Raw genomic sequence first — 18,783 nt, forward strand, 5'->3', positions numbered from 1 at the left:
AGGACCTTGTGCTCACTGATGAGGAATGAACCAGGAGATGTGCCTGTCTCTTCCAGAATTTCTGTTTGAAGTCCTCCTCAGCTGAAAGAGCTGAAAAGCTTAGAGCAAATTTTTCTTTTTTTCCTGTAGTTATAATATTTGATCTATTAGGGCTTGCAACCAAGGCTTGTTATTCTATGCTATACTTCAGAGAGAAAATTTTTGTGGGAATTATTGTTTTGGAAAATGGAATATAACCTGTTGGTTGATTTAAAAAAAAACCAAACCTTTGAGCCTTAATGGCCAGATTATGAATGTATCTGTTCTATGCAAAGAGCTGAAGTCCCTCACTGTTAGTGCAGCCTCAGGGCTGAGTCAGTTTTCATTAGAAAATGCAATCCCAAAAAGCCATCCCAGTGTGTTGCAGTACCCTTGGTTCAACAACCAGCTCCAGTACTGGGACAGCTTGGTACTGGTGTCATGTCAGGAGATTAAAACTGGGCTGCTCAGGAGCCACCCTGGGGACTGCCAGGAACTTTTGGTTGATGAGTGGAACTGCACCAATACTTCATAAGCCCTGTGTAACTTGGTTTGTGTTAGATGCTGCAATGGGGTTTAACAGCCCTTTGTTAATTCCCAGGTGCCCATCATTGAAATCCCGGGCTATGGCAGCCTCTGTGCTCCCTTTGTCTGTGATGAGCTCAAAATCCAGAGCCAGAATGACAGAGAAAAGCTTGCAGAGGCCAAGGAGAGAGTGTACCTGAAAGGATTCTATGAGGGAGTAAGTAATAAAAGCTTGTGGTTTCTTGCTGAGTTTGATTAGGAAAAAAGAAGTGGATAAAGAATTAAAAAAAAGACTGCAAGAAAGAGGAAGACTGTCCTTTTTCCCCAGAGCACTTTTCATTTAGGCTCCTCCTGCAGCCAGGTTCTGCAGTTGGAAGAATGATGCAGAATTGGAGAAATAGAATGGAGGAATGTATGAGTGCAAACTGAGATTTATAACCTGATTTCCTAGCAAGTGGTCACCTTCTGGGGAGCTGATCCATTTTGTTACAAGTATTGATTGGGAAACTGATATGAAAAGAACAAGGTGTTGCTGTGGGTGGGTTTTTTTGGTTGGTTGTTTGTGTTTGTTTGGTTTTTTTTAATGTGTGTGTTTTTGTTTTGAGCTTTTTTGGTTTTGTTTTTTCCTCCTGTCATTACTTGTGCAGTAGATCTCTGTGTATTCCTCAGCTGGCAACAGTTTTTATTTCTGACTTTTTATGCTCCATCACCTGTGTGAATGCTGATGTGTGTACAAACTCTTTTTGGGTAAATATGGCTACACTTAATGAAAAAAAAACCCCCACATATTCTTGTTTTTTACATGTCAGAGATTGTGGTACCTGCTACTTCCTTCTGTTGATCTGAAGAGTTATAGCACCTATTTCTTGTTAAATTTTTAAAAAATCGTCTCCTGTGACCCATCTTTTACAGGTGATGTTGGTGGATGAATTCAAAGGACAAAAAGTTCAAGATGTCAAGAAATGCATTCAGAAGCTGATGGTGGATAAGGCATGTGACAGTGTGCACATAGCTGCTGCTGAATTGTCCATTTTTACAGTGGTTGGAAAACCCCCAGTGTGGTTCTGCAGCCCTCAGGGTGCTTTGGGCCTCTGCAGAGCACAGAACACTGCTCAGAGAGGGACCTGGTGTTCTTGGGCTGAATGGGATGAGTAGCTTAATTAGTCCTCTTATTCCCTGCCTTATCCCATCACCTTGCCTAAGGACATGTTTTGGTGGTCTTATTTATTCTTTAATATAGTTGGGAGGGTACTGGAAGTTTAGGATCTGAACTCTAAGTCTCAAGCCAGTAAAGGGGATGTATGATGTGCAAATGCCCAATTGCTGGGCTGCTCATCCTTCAGAGAAGGGAGAGCAGTAAATGAACAGCATTTGTGGCATCTCTGTAATGCCACTAATCAGACTTTCCTGATGAGGGCTGGGAGTGGGAGAGGCTTCTGTCATTTAGTTGTTATTCCCTTGTAGTTGCAGCATTGTTATGTCCAAATTATACTGTAACCCTTCACCCTGCATCAGCATATGTGGTGTGTGCAGGTAGATTGGAAGCTCAGCATTCAATTTTCCTTTACCTTCCCCACCTCTCTCTGTCCCCTGGGGTTTTCTAGGAGCTGTTTCAATCAGTGGGGCATAGTCAGTGAGGAATATTTTGTGCTTCTGTCCTCCTTTTCCTCATGCATGGAGACACTTTGTACAAAATGCTGTGAGCTGGTACCTCAGAGAAGCAGTCAAGCCTTGCCTCATTTTACCCAGGGGAATACTGAGGCAGAGAGCCTGGGCAGGGATGAGAGCCATGCAGTAAATGCCATAAACCAGATTAGAATGGAGGAGATGCTTTTTAGTAAATTGTCAGGATTTTCAAGACTTTGCTAAATACTTAAATCTCTGCCTTCACTGCCCTTTCAACTGTTAGAATGAAGCCATGATTTATATGGAACCTGAGAAACAAGTTATGTCGAGATCTGCTGATGAGTGTGTCGTGGCCCTTTGTGACCAGTGGTAAGTGAAGTAAAGCTGTAGTTATAAAGTGACTCCAACTGTATCCTACTTCTGGATTGCTTTATCACAATGAATCTTCCCTGACTGTAGGTATTTAGATTATGGTGAAGCAAACTGGAAGAAACAGGCCTCAGAGTGCTTGAATCATCTGGAAACGTGAGTTATGGACGTGGCTGTGATGGGGAGTGACTGCTGATGCTGGTGGGGTCTGAGAGGGCTGAGAGCAGTAAGAGCTTCTTTCTTACAGGTTCTGTGAAGAGACTAGGAGAAATTTTGAAGCTACTTTAGGTTGGCTACAAGAGCATGCTTGCTCCAGGACATATGGCTTAGGTAGGCAAAACACTCCTTTCTCACTCAATGCTTCATGAGGATGGTAGTCCTTGTTTCATTTGGAAGGTTTAAGTGCTGTCTAGCATCCCCAATGGTATAGGGAAGTGTGGAACAGCATTATCCAACTTGCATCTTGGCCCAGTGTCCCAGAGAAGGAGTGCTTTGTTGGAAATGCAAGTGGCCAGGGCTGTTTATTTTTGCATTGCTACAGGGAATCTGCAGCATCTTGGGAGCTTTTTATCTGGGCCATTGGTTTGGAAGGGACCACAGGAGAGGGAACTAATACCATTTCTTGGCCTTAAATTCTGACTAGCCTTCATCTTGTGTAGCCTGACATGGGACAGCTGTTAGAAGTGCACTATAACCCCCAGCAAATGTTTGTGAGCTGAGCTGTGTCAGGAGACTGATTCAAAACCAGCGTTTGCTCTTGAGTAAAATTTTCAAACGCGTAGTTTAATTTTTAAAACCATGATTTTTAAAACCATGAGCATGAACACTAATGTATATATATGTGTGTATATGTTCCCCTGAAAGTCATAAACTGCTTATGTGTGCTTGAGAGTGGTGCCTGTTGGTTGGGATGGTGCTGACTGTACCTGAGAGCTGCCTTCCCCCTGTCCAGGGACCCGCTTGCCTTGGGATGAGCAGTGGCTGATAGAGTCTCTCTCCGACTCCACCATCTACATGGCCTATTACACAGTGGCTCACCTGCTACAGGGAGGGAACCTGAGGGGCCAAGGAGAATCTCCTCTGGGCATCAGGTAAGGAGACTGAACCACTGAGTTCTCTTTTTAATTGGATGTGCTTATCTCCTGAATTGCTCTGCACAAAGACTTCCCAAGGAGGCCGAATCTTTGCTTTTGTGTTTAAAAAGCATTGCTGTTAAACTTAACCTCCTGTGAGCAAAGTTGCAGCAGCTCTGCAGAGGGGAAATAAGGAAAGAAAGGAGTGTGGTGGGCAGTGTGAGAGAAAAGGAGGAGAAATGCCTCTGAAAGCAGAACTGTGTGCAGATTAAATCACGCTTTTCAATACTTGTTTGACTTGCCTTGAAATGGTCCTTGCCAGGTGTTTGAGTGGCTGCTGAGGTCTCTCTGCTTACTGAGGCTGCTTTGCACTATTACAAATTCTGGGCTGTAGTGTACAGAGGGAGGAGGATTTAGCACTTAGTTTTTGTCACTGTATTAAATGTTGGTAACTCTCTTAGGAACTTAGAACCATCTTTTCTGCACAACTTGTATGTGGAAGCCTTCAGAGTAAGAGGGAGGGAGGCATTTGTACCAAAAAACCTCTTAAGGCTGCCCCGTGACCTTTTGGTTGGAATGGTTGTGAACTTCAGTGATAGGGATCAGAGAGATGAGATAGTACAGCTCAGTCTGGAATTGAAAAAATCACTTCCTATTGTGCCTTGAGTGTTCTGCTGTAATTCTGTGTGGTTTATTAACTGCCTTCTGGAGTAGCTTACACACTGGAAATGAAACTTTTCTTACTCAATGCTATAACTAATCTGAAAACCATTTCCAAAGTAAAGATTCTGATTCTTACAGAGAGAAATAGGTCTGGGAGACTGGGCAAGGCTGTCATTTGGGCTCAAACCTCTCTAATTACACAGAGGCTACCCACGAGCTAGTCATGTCTGGAAACAAGCTTTGAAGTGAGCATCCTGAGCCTTGAATTACAGATTTGATGTAATTAAGAATGGACAATTAGAGTGCACTCCTATGTGAGTAGATAACATCTTACAGATTTGGCAAATGCTTTTTACTGGGACTTGCTGCGTGGGGTGAAGGAAAAGGGGTTTTATGGCCCATCATGTTAGTCACCTTCACCTGTTACAGCAGATTTGCCACTAAACACAAGCTCAGTCACAGCACAGGAATTTAAAGCCTAGAACAAGAGCTACCAGGACCAAACCAGTAAATCAGTGCCTGTAAGATTTATTCTAGGCTGGTGGTATGGAGTGTCATTTGAGGTGGTTGTTTAATGTGTACTGGAGGTATGTGGGGTCCAGAATTTTCCTCTCTGCACAGCACAGGCCAAAGCCCCTTAGCAAGTGTTAACACATAGCAAAGTTCAGTTTGAAAGTATTTAATTTGGAATGCTTGCAGGCAGTGTCTGGTGCATTCCACTGAGGTTCTGAGGAGCCAAGAGTAAAATTTTCTCTGTATAAATAAGGATATGTGTTAATGCAGCCCAGTGGCTGCAGAGCTGTGGGTCTAAGTTGCATCTCAGCCGTGTTCTCATTCAAAATTTTGGATCCTGCCTCTAATAATTGGCAAGATGTGCCTTGTAGTAAATGTTAATGTTAACTGTTCATTCCATTCAAAGTGGGAATGTTTTCCATGTAGGAGGTGAATTGTACAGCAGTTCTCTCCTGGCCTCCTGCCCTTTGACTTCCCTGGAAGCCAGAAGGAATGGCTCTATGATACGTGCTAGTGATGGGCTCTCAGTGTTCAGTTACGGTGGTGCTGAGGTTTGGGGGTGACAGATGGAAAAGAAATCATGGGGTTTCCAGGACACTGAAGATTATGCTTTATTTATTAATCACTTTTTCTCTGTGGGAGTCTTCATGCTTTATTGTGAAATCTCAAAAGGAAGTTTAAGCAGGGCATGGCTCGAGCAGTTCTGAGTTTGCTTCTGTTGTTGGACTTACTCATCTGATCTCAGGCAAAGGACCTGGGCACTCTCTGTCTGTGTTTGCTGATCACATGGAGTGTGTTGTCAGAATGGATCAACAGGTTTAAGCTGCCTTGTACAAAATGCTGTGGAGTGTGAAAGGAGCTTCTACTGACATCTCAATGTGGGACTGATTCTGTGCAGGGCACATCAAATGAGCAAAGAAGTCTGGGATTACATCTTCTTCAAGGCAGCTCCATTTCCTAAAACTGAGATTCCAAAAGAAAAGTTGGATAAGCTAAAAGAGGAGTTTGAATTCTGGTATCCTGTGGATCTCAGAGTTTCTGGGAAAGATCTTGTTCCAAATCATCTGTCATACTACCTCTACAATCATGTGGCCATGTGGCCAGGGCAAAGGTAAGTTGGGATGTGATGCAGGTGTGCAGGAGGCAAAGCTGGAGAGTTTGTAGTTCCACTACATTTGCTAATTGCCTTTGGACTGTACAACACTCAGAATTGGGTTGAAAATATGTTCTTTCATATTGCAGCTTTGATACAGTTGTCTGCAGTAGAAGTTACTGAAATGGGAGGGGTTTTACCGTTATTTCCCCTGTTTTTTTCTGCCATATCTCTTCCCGTGGATTTTCCAGTGTTGAACTGTATCCCTGCACTGGAATTTGCATGACTTTATTAAGTCTTCTTAATTCCTTCTCAAGGATGGTTAAAACAGACTGTGGATATGTGTATATATACGTGTGAGTGTACATATATATATATATGTATGCATTTCCATTGACTCTGCTAGGTTGAGAATCTTTGCCCATCACATGGTGCTTTTAGGATGAAGATACTGTTTGCCTTCCCTCGAGCCTCTGTTTAAGGGTTGTATAAAATTGTATACAGGAAAAGTGGGTTTCTGATGTACTATAAAGATGATTGTGGGGAATTTGATATCTGCTTCCTCTGTGGGTAGAGATATGTGGACCCAGTGCTGTTGTGTGCTCTTGGGCAGTGCCAGTCACCTCCCTTTAAATTAAATGTATCTGAATAGAGGGAGGTGAGATAAATGAACTAGAATTGCAGGTGCACTGCTCCCTGCTTTACCTTTCAGCAATGGTAATTCCTAGCCCTTATACTGCAGTTCTTTTCATCTTCAAAGACACTCCTTAGTATTTTTAAGACAGCCCTTAGGTATCTTTTTGAAGATTCCACTTAAGGCATTCATCCCAAACTGGAACATAAAATGTTTGTTCTTTTTTTAAAAAAGAGAAAATGTGTTTACTTGGCCAAATGCTTTGTATCTTGTCTTCAAACAGAGAAAAATGGCCAGTAGCTGTGAGAGCCAATGGACATCTGCTCCTCAATTCTGAAAAGGTACAGTGAGGTTTCATGTATGACATGGCTTTTGTGTTGTCAAAATAGGCATTTGCCAGCCAGACTGGAAAATTCTTCTTAGAATTTAAGAGGGGGAAATACTGAAATTTCTTCATTGGTGCCCTCCAGTTTTTCATTAATCAAAGACCTGCCTTTCCTCCTCTATTGAGCACTTCTCTTAAGTCAGCTCTTGTGTAGCCTTGCCAGTTTAGTAAAGAGTTCAGTGCATGTCTGTTAAGTTTTAAGGTAATATAGAATGCTGAATGATTTATTTATTTTACTAAGGTTCAGCTTTGTAAAGCACTGAAATAGGTGCAGTGGGAGGAGAGAGTTTGTGCCAATAACTTGCTAATGTGTGCGAGTTCTGAGACTGAGTTGAATTAAAAGTGGCCAAACCCAGGAATTAGGCCTTGGAGACTGTCTGATATGAGGAGAAATAAAAAACCAACCAACCAAACAAACCCTAGCAGAGTCCTTAATGAAAAATCAATGAAGGGTGAGCTGAAAATGCCAATTTTGAAGTTTAATTTAGGGAATTTCTGGGGTTATATTTTGGTGCTGGGTGCTTGCAGAGTTCAGTCTGCTTTTGCTGTGAGACCTTGTTCAGATTTACCACGTGCTTTTTGCTGTGATTCATGAAAAAATGGTTTACCCAAACCCTTGTTGGGTCTGTCTTGCTTATCCACCAACACAGGGGATGTGTGAGAAAACAAACACTCTTCTCTTTCTTTCAGATGTCTAAATCGACAGGCAACTTCCTCACCCTCACTCAAGCTGTTGACAAGTTTTCTGCAGATGGTGAGTGTGTTCTGACCTGCATCTGATTGTCAATTATGCCAAAATGACTAAAATGAGTGTTTTGCTCTAAGGAGTTTATTGGAATGTGTTTATTGGAGTACTGAATGGCAATAAATCTGCCACTTACCACCTGTTCTTGTTGAAAGGCTGCACTCTGTTTGGAAGATTGGGATGTGTGTTAGCACAACACCTGGTTCAGCCAGGAGCTGCTCCTGGGGTTTAGCCCTCCAGGAAGGGCCTGTTTCATCTTTCTATGTTCACTTAAGAGATCAGAACACAAGACACATGCTGTTTGTGAGCATGGGGTGTGTACATGTTTGTGCACTGTGCATCCATGACTGCTCATGTTCCTTCTTCCACACTCCTGCATTTTGGGCAGTGACTGTGCTGCTCTCCCGGTTCTAGTGTCTGTCTGGTCCCTTCCCAAGGAGGGCAGTGTGCCTCTCCCAGATGAAGTGCCTCCTTTGAGGCATCTCTGGCTGGCCAGGCAGTTTATGACTTAGCTTTGCATTTATTAACTCTGACTGAAGTGAGCTGTCAGAGGTGCAGGAGGCACCAGGCTCCATGGATATCTGCCAGCTAAGGGCATCCATTGTCATCCAGCCACGGTAGCTGATCCCGTTTCCTTCAGGCATGCGTTTGGCCTTGGCTGATGCTGGAGACACTGTGGAAGATGCCAACTTCGTGGAAGCCATGGCAGATGCTGGTATTCTTCGTCTCTACACATGGGTGGAGTGGGTGAAGGAAATGATTGCAAACAGAGACAGCCTGAGGAGCGGCCCTGCCAACACCTTCAATGACAGAGTCTTTGCCAGGTGTGGTACAAAGGTTAACAGTACAGTTTGGGCCATTTTTTTCCTTGCAAGGAGCAATCCTGTAGTTATTATTTTTCTTTACAAATTAATGAATTCCATAAAACAGAGCACATTAAAGAACAGGTGATGGGGTTGGGCTGCACTGGTGACAGTGACAGTGTTTTACAGAACATTGCCATTATGTGGGGCAGACTATGCAATACTGATGTTGTCACTTCCCTTCCCTCCCCAGTGAGATGAATGCAGGCATAATGAAGACAGAACAAAATTATGAGAAGATGATGTTTAAGGAAGCTCTGAAAACTGGCTTCTTTGAGTTTCAGGTAGGAGGGCTCTTCTGAGGTGTAAGAAACTTGACACCTGGTATTTGTTACTTTGTGGATTTCTTTTGATCCTGCTGTCTCTGATCCTTAATTATACAGCTGAATTGGAATCAGAATTGTGCCAAGAAATGAGTACTTCAGTGGAATAAATCTGGAATTGCAGAGGTCTGCTTGTGTCAGTTTACAAATGTCCAAAAGAAGACAAATGTGATGCTGCAAATAGTCTTGATATTCTAGTACAAGCAAAAAGCTACTTAAAAAAGGATACTATTAAAAAGTGTTGCTTTTCTTTAACTCCTTTGTAATAAGGAACTCTTCATAAGAAATCCAGATAATTCATCAACAAAATTGTTTGGAAGCAGAGTGCTTTTTGATATCCTCCATAAACCATGTCTCCAGAGTGTCTGCAGAGCCGTGCGGCTCCACTTAACGAATTACAGACACTCCTTCATGTGGCTGCTTTGAGATACTCAGGAGCAGGATTGAATAGACTGAATTATGTTTAATGATAGATCATATTCATTGCCTTTTTCTTAGTCCTTATTAGTATCTGTATGCAGGCTATTTGGGATGACAGCACCTGATACACAGCTGTGGATGTTTTTGTCTTTTATGTTTGTGCCAATAAACACTTTTTTAAAGTACTACATTAATGCAAAAATCCAAGGGCCAACTGGCAGATTCACACTCCGGTGCGTCAGGAAAATACAGTTCTTAGAACTCAGTAATGGATTATTACAAGCTGCTCACACTGTGAAGGCGTTAGAGCCCAGAAGTGTGTGTTTCTCCCTGGCAGTTGAGGGCTCATGGCTGTTCTGGTGTCTTTCAGGCAGCGAAGGACAAGTACCGGGAGCTGGCGATCGAGGGGATGCACAGGGAGCTGGTGTTCCAGTTCATCGAGGTGCAGACTCTGCTGCTGGCTCCCATCTGCCCCCACCTCTGTGAACACATCTGGTCCCTGCTGGGGAAGGTACTGGTGCTTCAGTTCTGTCATTGATTCAGACCTAAGCTCTTGCTGGATTTCGGTAACGCTCATGTCAGGTGTTATTCATGTGCAAGTAGAAGAAACGTGTCAGAATCCAAAGAGCCAGAATGGCTCCTTGTCCCTGGGACAGTGACTGCAGGGAGCCTGTCTGTTGCTGTGATGATACATGCAACTTTAATACCAGTCTCTTTGGTTGTCTACTGACAAGGAGGTGATCTCAAATTAAGCCAAACAATGCAATATTCTTATGCATAAAACTTAGTTTTGTTTGTTTTTTTAAAGTGGCTTCTGCTTGTAGATGGAGTTCTGTAGCCATATGGCAGTTGTGATTGTATAGTTGTGATTGTATAGTCCTGAACACACTTGCAAAGAAGTGTTTGTTGGCTGTGTGCTCACTCCTTTACAGCCTAGTTACAGGTGGGCACTCACTGAGGTCCGAACTGTCCAAACTCCACTTTGCAATCAAGCTATAATGGTTGGAAAACCCGCCTGATAATGTGCGTTCACCCCAGTGCATGTCTCTGCTTCCTCTCTCCAAAGCCTGACTCCATCATGAGAGCCTCCTGGCCAGCAGCAGGACCTGTGGATGAGGTGTTAATTCGCTCCTCTCAGTACCTGATGGAAGCAGCTCACGACCTCCGGCTCCGCCTCAAGAGCTACATGGCACCTGTGAAAGGAAAGGTGAGGGTTGTCTGCTTAAGTGTGTGTGCTCAATAATTCTATAATGCCTAAGGACTCATTCCTAATTTTTTTTGTTTCCTCAGAAAAGCACTAAAGAGCCTGCCCAGAAGCCTTCTCACTGTACCATCTACGTGGCGAAGAACTACCCTCCCTGGCAGCACACCACCCTGTCTGTCCTGCGCAAGCACTTCCAGGTGCTCGTCCCTTCCTGTTCCCTTGACCTGCTTCCCTGCTTTTTGGGGGCTCTTTTTCTTTCTGTAAAAAATTTATAAGCTGTAACTTGTTACCAAATGATTTCAGTAGATTAATTTTCTTTATGTTTTTACAACTGTACAGTAAGTTTTGGTGCTTAATGAAAATGTCCCAAGGACCGTCGGATTTTATTGGTTTTGACAATCTGAGTAAAAACATACCCATGCTCTGTTACTTCTTTATTTGTAAGTGATTAGCTTTTAAAATATTCTTTTTCCCAAGTATATTTCTGTGGAAACATTGTTGACTGACAGACTAATGCTTCCTTACTCTGTAAGTGGGCTTAGAAGCATTGTTCTGATCCTTGAATTGGGTGTGTGTACCACTCAGCAGTGTTACACAAGAAATAGGTTGAAACGGAATAAATGAGTCATAAGAAGAAATAATCCTTTCTGAAAGTGGAAGGATCTGTGCTTCTGACATGTGGAAACAGCTCAGAGTGGCTTTTAGGATCCTGATGAACTGTCCTGGGCTTGAACACACCTGAGTTGTAGCTGATAGATTAGGGAGTCCTGACTATTCCAGCTTGTGGCATTGAGACAAACCAATATTCCTCATGTGGAGTTCTGGGGGTATTCACCTTTGGGCATTGTTTAGGCTTTTTTTCTGTATTAGTGTTAAATGCTGTTTGGGCTGATTTTTCAAAAGGATGAGTAAATTATCCGTGGAATCAATGATGCTGAAAAACCTTGCTGGCATTTATAGGAAAGCAGGGAGGGTATGTGATATTAAAGGGCAAGTTTTTTAATGATACCTGTTCTCTTCAATGGTTGTTCATCTGTGTTTAGGTCAGTGGAGGTCAACTTCCAGATAATAAAGTAATTGCCAGTGAGCTGAATACCTTGCCAGAGCTGAAGAAGTATATGAAGAAGGTGATGCCTTTTGTTGCCATGGTGAAGGTGAGTGTCAGAGAGACAGTTCTGGTACAGGAAAAGCTTTGGTCAGTGAAGTGTCTCCCTCCTGCCCTTTGCTTATTTGGCATCTTCATGTGTTTGTTAATAAACATCTTTAACATCTCTGGAAGAATTACATAATAAAAATGTCTCTACGTGAATTAACTCAGGTGAGCTCAGGGTCTGGTTGAGGTTTGGTGCTTGCAGGTGCTTCAAACACACCTGGATTCTTCTGCATTTTAAATGTATCATATTTGACTTCTCCATGATGAAATGAGAATCAGGTGTTGCTCTGGAGACATAAAATTGGAAGTTAAGATCAAGGCCAGAGTTTTGCAGTACTTTAAAGGGAGATAAAAAGGGACTGTTCTGAGCCTCGAATGGAATTATGGATTTTGTGTATAATTCTTATGTTTATCACTTAATATTTTGATATTCCATTATTTTCCCTGAGTCGTGGAAGCCTATGAAAATCTTGGCTTCCATTTTTTTAAGGAACTTTTTTCTGCTTGCTTTCACAATAAAAATTCAATACAGCAAGAAGCAAGGGCCAAGAAGCAACGAATTCACAATATTTTAAAAAGGGGGGCCTGCAGAGTGGGATTTAAAACCTCTGACTTCTCATGATCAAGAAGTTGGGAGGGATTAGTGATGGAAAAAATCTTAATGAGTGTAAAAAAAATTACTTTTTCTCCTTAAGCTCTAGCTTAATTTTTGAAATGCACGCAACAATGTCTTGTATTTAAAAGCTTTGTCATGTGTTCTAAATGGAGGTGCTCTTTGCCCTCTCCCTGGGGTTGCTCTGATTTTTGCCTTTTCATGGGAGCTTGGAAGCCTTCAGAGGAGCAGAGAGCACAGGGCAGCTCTGCAGCTTCCTGTCTAAGTTTGTAAGAGCTGTAGGGATGTATTGGATCCACTGAGCCAGCTGGGAAAGATCAGATAAGCTCTGTCCTGGGAGTTAAGGCTGAAACATCCCTGGTTTTGGTGTCCTTAGTCTGGCAGCAGTGAGTGATCCTGGGGCTCACAGGGGCTGGTGTGCTGAGGTCTACCCAAAACCCATCCTTTCACTTTCAAAGAGAGTAGGCAATTTCACAGAGACACATGGAAACATCTGACCTCAGACTCTCCAGATCAGAGTGTTTTTGTCTGAAACCAATTATTCAGCACTTCCAGAGTACAAGAAGCACTTCTGCTTGTGCTTCCCACTCATCAGAGGAGGGCTGAAATGTAGGAGAACCTCCGTGATTTACAAAAGGAAGCAGTTCCGTGTTAAAAGGGAATCTTTCACATTAAACTGATGAGGAAACCAGGAAACCACAACCATGCTGAGGCTGACAAAGCAGAGCTTCAAAGGAGGCAGCTGGCTCAGCGTGTGAGAGCCAGGCAGGGGCAGATTAAACTCTGAAGAGGAAGTTCTGTTTTAGTAAAAAAAAAAAAAAAAAATACGCGTGGTTTTTATATTGCCTTTAATACTGTGTCTCTTGTGACTGTTGCTGCTGGCTTTCTGGACTAATTAAGTTACTTTTATGTTAACATACAAAGTGGTTGTTATTTCCCTGCAGAGAACTTGTTGTACGGCTGCTGTGAGCACGTCCAGGTGTTGTGGGCTCGTCCTTTATTTTAAACTGGGTCATAAGCCTGAGTTTCCTGCTGTGAAATGCCACTGAAATGCTGACTGATTTTGTGAATTCTCAGCCTGCGCATTAAGTAGGGATTATAAATAACTGTGAATGTCAAACACCTTTTCAATTCTATATTAAAAATGTGTTCTAATTGCTCTTACTCCTCCCATCAGTGTCACCAACTCCCTGCAGAAGAAACCCTGTTACAAGAAAATTATTGCTCCAACGCTAGTGTTGTGCCAGCAGAGAGCTCTCGGATTTACAAGCCTGTTCTTTTCATGACTAATGTGGATAGTTTGCCGTTTTGAAGCACTATTTTACTTGCAGCATTTATAGGGTTTTTTTAATACCCTTTTCTTTTCTTCCCACCCTGACAGGAAAACCTGGAGAAGAATGGTTCACGTGTTCTTGATCTGGAACTGGAGTTTGACGAGCGTGCAGTGCTCATGGAGAACATTGTCTATTTGACAAATTCCCTGGAGGTTGGTACAGACTTGGCACCCAGCATTTATTGGGATAGCTGAAGGACCAGCCTTCCCTAAGGCTCTAAGCCTGTTTACATTAACTTCTGGGTGTACATTGCTCAAGTAACAGTTTTTTAGCAACTTTCTCTTTCCATTTGTCAAATGAGGGTATATAAATCTGTTCAATCTAGACATGAGACACAGGGGTAGGTGTGTACTACACAAACATGGTCCCAGAAGCCAGGGCTGGTTTTTACTGCAGAACTGGATGTATCTGTGAGAGTAAAGTGAGACTTCTGAAGAGACATTTTTCTCTGAGCCAGCCTGTATCTTACATGTTTCCAGCTGAGGAATTGAGAAGGAGCTGGTTCAAGGCATTACTAGAAAGAATGATCAGAGTCTTTTGGCTCCTACCCTGGCACATTGACTGCAGCAGGCTCTGGTAAGGGATTTTCACACTGTGCTCTGTGAAAAGGGTCCAATCTGGTAGCAGTTGTGCTGCTTCATATGAGGAACAGAATTTAGTTTAATAGGAAACACGGCAATGAGGGCACAACTCAGGCAGGTGGTGTTTAAGAAAAAAACAACAAACAAAACCCCACTAAAGCAATCAAAAACCAACCCTAAAAGCCCAAACCAAAAGCAACCGTTTCAAGAATTAGAAAATATGTATCACAGAATATGCCAAGTTGGAAGGGACCCACAAGGATCATGGAGGCCAACTCTTGGCCCTGCACTCATTCCCAAGAGTCTCACCATGTGCCTGAGAGTATCCAGATGATAATTGAACTCTGTCAGGCTTGGTGCTGTGACCACTGCCCTGGGAAGCTTATTCCAGCATCCAGCCACTCTGTGGGTGAAGAACCTCTTTCATATATTGCAGAGCTTGATATAACCTGTACAGCATGAAAGAAGTGTGACTTTGCTGGGCTTGTCCCATGTCAGAACAAAGTCAAGAGTGAGCAATAACTTTTACTTTAAACTGTCTGTTAATCTGCAAACCCCACTGACCTGAGGGAGGGAGCACTGGCTCAGTGCAGCTGTTAAACAGGGGATCTTTTCATGTGGGACAAATTGAGCAGGAGTTGTCAGGTTCTGCCCCAGTGCAGACTCACCCCATGTGATGACTCCCAGTCATGCCATCAGCTCTGCTGCAGGGAACTGGGGTTCACTGGGAGGTTTTCAGGGTTAATGGGAACTTGGTGTGGCTGTGCTGTCCCTGCCAACGAGCCACACTGGGTGCTGACCTACATTGGAGGGAGTTACCTGTATAGGACATGACTGGGCAAGTCAGGAAGTCACCCCTCAGCTCTGGTGAGTCTGAATTGGGCTCTGTCAGTGCTGTGCCCCCCTCACCCTCCCCCAGTGCACAAAGGCTTTGGGGACAGGTGAGCAGAGGACCATGAGGGGGGCTGGGGGAGCCTGGAGAGCATGACCTGAAGGTTGTGGGCTTGTGGAGATTGGCTGAGGGGAAGATTTCAGAGCAAGTGGTGCTGCTTAGAGAGTTAAGGGTGACCAAACCAACCTCTGTTGAGGTGGTGAGCTGCCAGTCAGACAAGGGACAGTGACCAGGAGTTGGGTGAAGCTTGTGAGGCTGAGGGAACATTGTGGGGACAGCAGTGTATCCTCAGAACAGGCCACCCAGAGAGACTGGGGGGGTCTCTGGGGATCCCTGCCCTCAGAAACTCACTGGTGGGGTCTTGGGCACCTCACACAGGGAGCAGGTGACACTCCAGTCCCTTCCAACAAGATTTTATGGTTTTAGGTGTGCTGTTGTTGCCTTATGTCAGTGCAGGTTTACTTTCCACTTCCCTACACAAACAGCTGTTTGATGGGGCTGTAACTCCTGCTGTTCCTTCCAAAGCCATTAAACTCCTGCTTATTCCCTCCTCTCCCATTTTTTTTTTTTTTTTGTTTTGCAGCTGGATCATATTGAAGTGAAGTTTGCTTCTGAAGCAGAAGATAAAATCAAAGAAGACTGCTGTCCTGGAAAACCATTTTCTGTGTTCAGAACTGAGGTAAAATCAGAAATTTGGATAGTGGAAGTCTTAAAAACTTAATTTAAAACTTAAAAAAAACCCAGATAAAAGTGAATATGCCACTTAAGAACTTCCATCAGACAGGATTGTTCATCATGTATGAATATTTCTAGCTCTTTTAACAGTAAAAATGTAATTGATTTCCCTAAATGTGTCCTAAACCTTTGTTGAACTCTGGGCTGTATTTTAGATTTGGGGCAGTACTGGCATCCTGCACTGCCGGACAAGTTCTAAAGGGATTTTATTCCCCAGAAGATTTGCAGACAGCAGATGTTTATTTGGTTTAGTTTCACGTTTCCCCTGAGGGATCACAAGCACAGGTTCTCCTTTAAGATCTGTGTTGTCTCTCACAGCCTGGTGTGTCTGTGTTCCTGGTGAACCCTCAGCCCTCCAACGGCCACTTCTCCACAAAAATGGACATCAGGCAAGGGGACAACAGAGAGACCGTGATCAGGCGCCTGATGAAGATGGACAGAGGAATCAAAGGTAACCACTAGCACAGGTGTACAGCTGACCCACCTGGTGAGACCAACATCTCCAGGAGAGAAGTGGAAGTGAGCGCTGCTGAAGGTTGTGCTGGTGCAATGGGAACAGAGCTGTGTATTGGTGAAAGATGCAGGGACTGAGAATCAAACCAATCTGAAGCACTGTGAGCTAGGTGTAAAGGGAGATCTGGACCTCATCCTTAAACTTGTGACAGCAGAGGAGTTTTTCCTGAAAACAAGGGAGATGAAACAGGGACTCCCTCTGTCTCTTCCCAGAAGGTGTCAGTGTGCTGTTGGGCACAGGGCTCGAAGGCTGTACTTGCAGGAAGGCTTGGTTGAAGGATCGCAGGCTTCCTAAGGATTTTTCTTGGACTGCTTTAGAGGTCTTTTATTAGTGTGTATTTTAATAGGGACTTGTATTGAATACAACTCTGACCTTCCTCTTCCTCCCAGTCTCTGCAGCTCATTCCTCAGAAAATGAGAAATAACTGGTTACTCAGAGCTGTTCTGAGCCAGATAAGGCAAATTCAGTGCTTGGAGTGTGGTATTGGGAGCTGGTATTTGTGTTTTCCCCATTTCTGCTGGTGATTTGCTGTGTAACCACTGAGGGACATAATTGTATTGGTGTAAACCTTAACATGACTGTTACTCCAAATAGAATGTGTTTCCTTGGAGCAGGTGTGGAAGTCCCAAGGGGTAGGCATTGCTCTGGCTAACTTGTGTGCAGCTCCCATGGCCTGACCAGCCCCTCTCTCTGTGCAGATCTCTCTAAAGTGAAGCTGATGAGGTTTGATGATCCCGTGCTTGGGCCCCGCCGTGTTCCAGTCCTTGGCAAAGAGGAAGCAGGGAAAACTCCAATCCTGGAACAAGCCATCTTCCACATTGACCTGGCCCAGAGGCACGTCCGTGTCACCGAGAACGGCCTGACGAGGGACATTGGGGACACAATAGTTTACCTGGTTCACTGAACTGGCACATACCTGGCAGTGAGGAAGGCTCATGGAGGGGCTTTGAAGCATCTGTAATAGACAAAGAATTTGTTCTATTAAAAAAAAGCCCACCCCAACCAACCTGAGTTCATGTGTGAGTTCCCCCTGCTCTTTTAAACAGGGATTTAATGAAATTATTTTCCTCTGAACCTTTTTGGCTTCTCTTGAAACAGTTACCCTGAATGTTAATGTGGAGACTCTTCTTTTTCAGCTTTGGGTAGGGTGTTCAGAAACAAATGCCTTTGTGGGATTCCACTCCTTCCTCGGGGGAGCTGTGCTGGTTCCAAGCTGGATTTGGCTCCATCCAAGCCCCATTCCACTGAAGGCTTTAACTGGGGTGCCTGGTGCTGCCTTGAGGGGTGTGGGGAGGAGGGGTGATGGGTGGTTCTGGCAGGTGGGAACTGGTGTGACACAGGGTACGGAGTGTGGTGATGTCACTTGTGCCAGGCTGGAAGTCCAGCTGGCAGGATGAATGTCTAAGGTCCTATCACTGTTTAGTCCCATCCCTGTTTATTCTGTCCTGGGTAATGCCTGAGGATGGCACTTCTTTTCCTACCTGGTCTCAAGTACAGAGCAGAGTGAGGAGCCCCATCCTTGGTTAACACTGTAAGTAGTCTGGTACATAAAAAGATAAATCTATGTAGAAGCCATACAGCTGGTGAGAGAGGAATGTTCTCTGTTGCATATCACCCTGTAAAAATGTCTCTGCAGAGAGCCTTGGGCAGGAATTCCTTGCTCAGGAATTCAGTTCAGAGCAGTTTATTAATCCCTGCAGGCTCTACAGACAGAAGAGAGAATTATTGACTCTGTGGCACCAGTGGAGCATCCAGAACCTGTGTTTTGTTTAAAACAGCAGCAGTTACTGCTCAGCAGAGCCTTACTGAGTCAGAGGGATTGTGTGACCTTGGGGAATTGTTTTCCACTGAAGTGGGGAGCAGCAACATCACCACCCAGAGCTGCACCTGCATATGGGCTGCTGGGCCTGGGACACAGCTTTGGAATGGTCTTTGTTAACCTTTGTTTGCTCTTCCAAGGATCCCTGGTTGGCTCCTGGACTGTCTGAGTAGCAGTGGCAAACCTTGGTGCTGTGGCAGAGCTGGGCTTTGATTCCATGTGGTTACTGTGATTGATCTGGGGGTGTCCTCAGCCTCCCCTTTTCCCCCATCCTGTCCCGTGGTCAGTGCTCTGGGGTGCTGCCCAGCACCCAACAAAACCTCGCACCCTGGAAAAATCCGTACTAGTTGCAAAAAGGCAGCTCTGGGCAGGGGTCATGTTACTTCCCTCCAGGTTTCCTTTTTGTCTTTTACAACACGTGAGGAGGAGAAAATCAGCTGATTTGCGTTGAGGCCCTGAGTTGGATTCCAAGGCAGGTAGTTCTGCAGGTTTTGTTCTGACGTGGCTGAGCACTGGGGTGCTGGTGGGATGGCGGGAGGTTTGTTGTGCTGCCTGGCCAAGCACAGGGGAGACATCCCAGGCAGGGCAGGGGCTGGACTGAGCTACCCCACAGCAGGGTCCTTCCCTGGATCGGGCCCATGAGCTCACTGGGGCACTGGAATGATGTGGGTGTGATGTGCAGGATGGG

General features: G+C 44.3%; 1 protein-coding gene across 3 annotated transcripts in view; it reads left to right on the forward strand.

Annotated features, from left to right (window-relative positions):
• LARS (leucyl-tRNA synthetase) overlaps window positions 1-17,282 on the forward strand; it is a 27,917-nt gene extending 10,635 nt beyond the window's left edge. For 2 of the 3 annotated variants that reach the window (XM_017822935.1, XM_017822936.1), the window contains exons 14-32: window positions 620-760; window positions 1,456-1,533; window positions 2,453-2,538; window positions 2,629-2,694; window positions 2,786-2,868; window positions 3,491-3,629; window positions 5,686-5,898; window positions 6,798-6,855; window positions 7,590-7,653; window positions 8,285-8,468; window positions 8,701-8,791; window positions 9,621-9,761; window positions 10,317-10,457; window positions 10,541-10,651; window positions 11,498-11,608; window positions 13,602-13,706; window positions 15,611-15,706; window positions 16,081-16,213; window positions 16,975-17,256. In XM_017822935.1, the coding sequence (XP_017678424.1) occupies window positions 620-760; window positions 1,456-1,533; window positions 2,453-2,538; window positions 2,629-2,694; window positions 2,786-2,868; window positions 3,491-3,629; window positions 5,686-5,898; window positions 6,798-6,855; window positions 7,590-7,653; window positions 8,285-8,468; window positions 8,701-8,791; window positions 9,621-9,761; window positions 10,317-10,457; window positions 10,541-10,651; window positions 11,498-11,608; window positions 13,602-13,706; window positions 15,611-15,706; window positions 16,081-16,213; window positions 16,975-17,180 (2,247 nt within the window). In that variant the 3' untranslated portion in view covers window positions 17,181-17,256. Of the gene's footprint in view, window positions 1-619; window positions 761-1,455; window positions 1,534-2,452; window positions 2,539-2,628; window positions 2,695-2,785; window positions 2,869-3,490; window positions 3,630-5,685; window positions 5,899-6,797; window positions 6,856-7,589; window positions 7,654-8,284; window positions 8,469-8,700; window positions 8,792-9,620; window positions 9,762-10,316; window positions 10,458-10,540; window positions 10,652-11,497; window positions 11,609-13,601; window positions 13,707-15,610; window positions 15,707-16,080; window positions 16,214-16,974 lie in introns of all 3 variants that reach the window. The other variant, XM_017822933.1, reaches the window with a different exon arrangement.
• The last annotated feature ends 1,501 nt before the right edge of the window (window positions 17,283-18,783 follow it).

Source organism: Lepidothrix coronata, unplaced genomic scaffold (assembly GCF_001604755.1).
Source record: "Lepidothrix coronata isolate B3197 unplaced genomic scaffold, Lepidothrix_coronata-1.0 Scaffold100, whole genome shotgun sequence".
Classification (NCBI taxonomy): domain Eukaryota; kingdom Metazoa; phylum Chordata; class Aves; order Passeriformes; family Pipridae; genus Lepidothrix; species Lepidothrix coronata.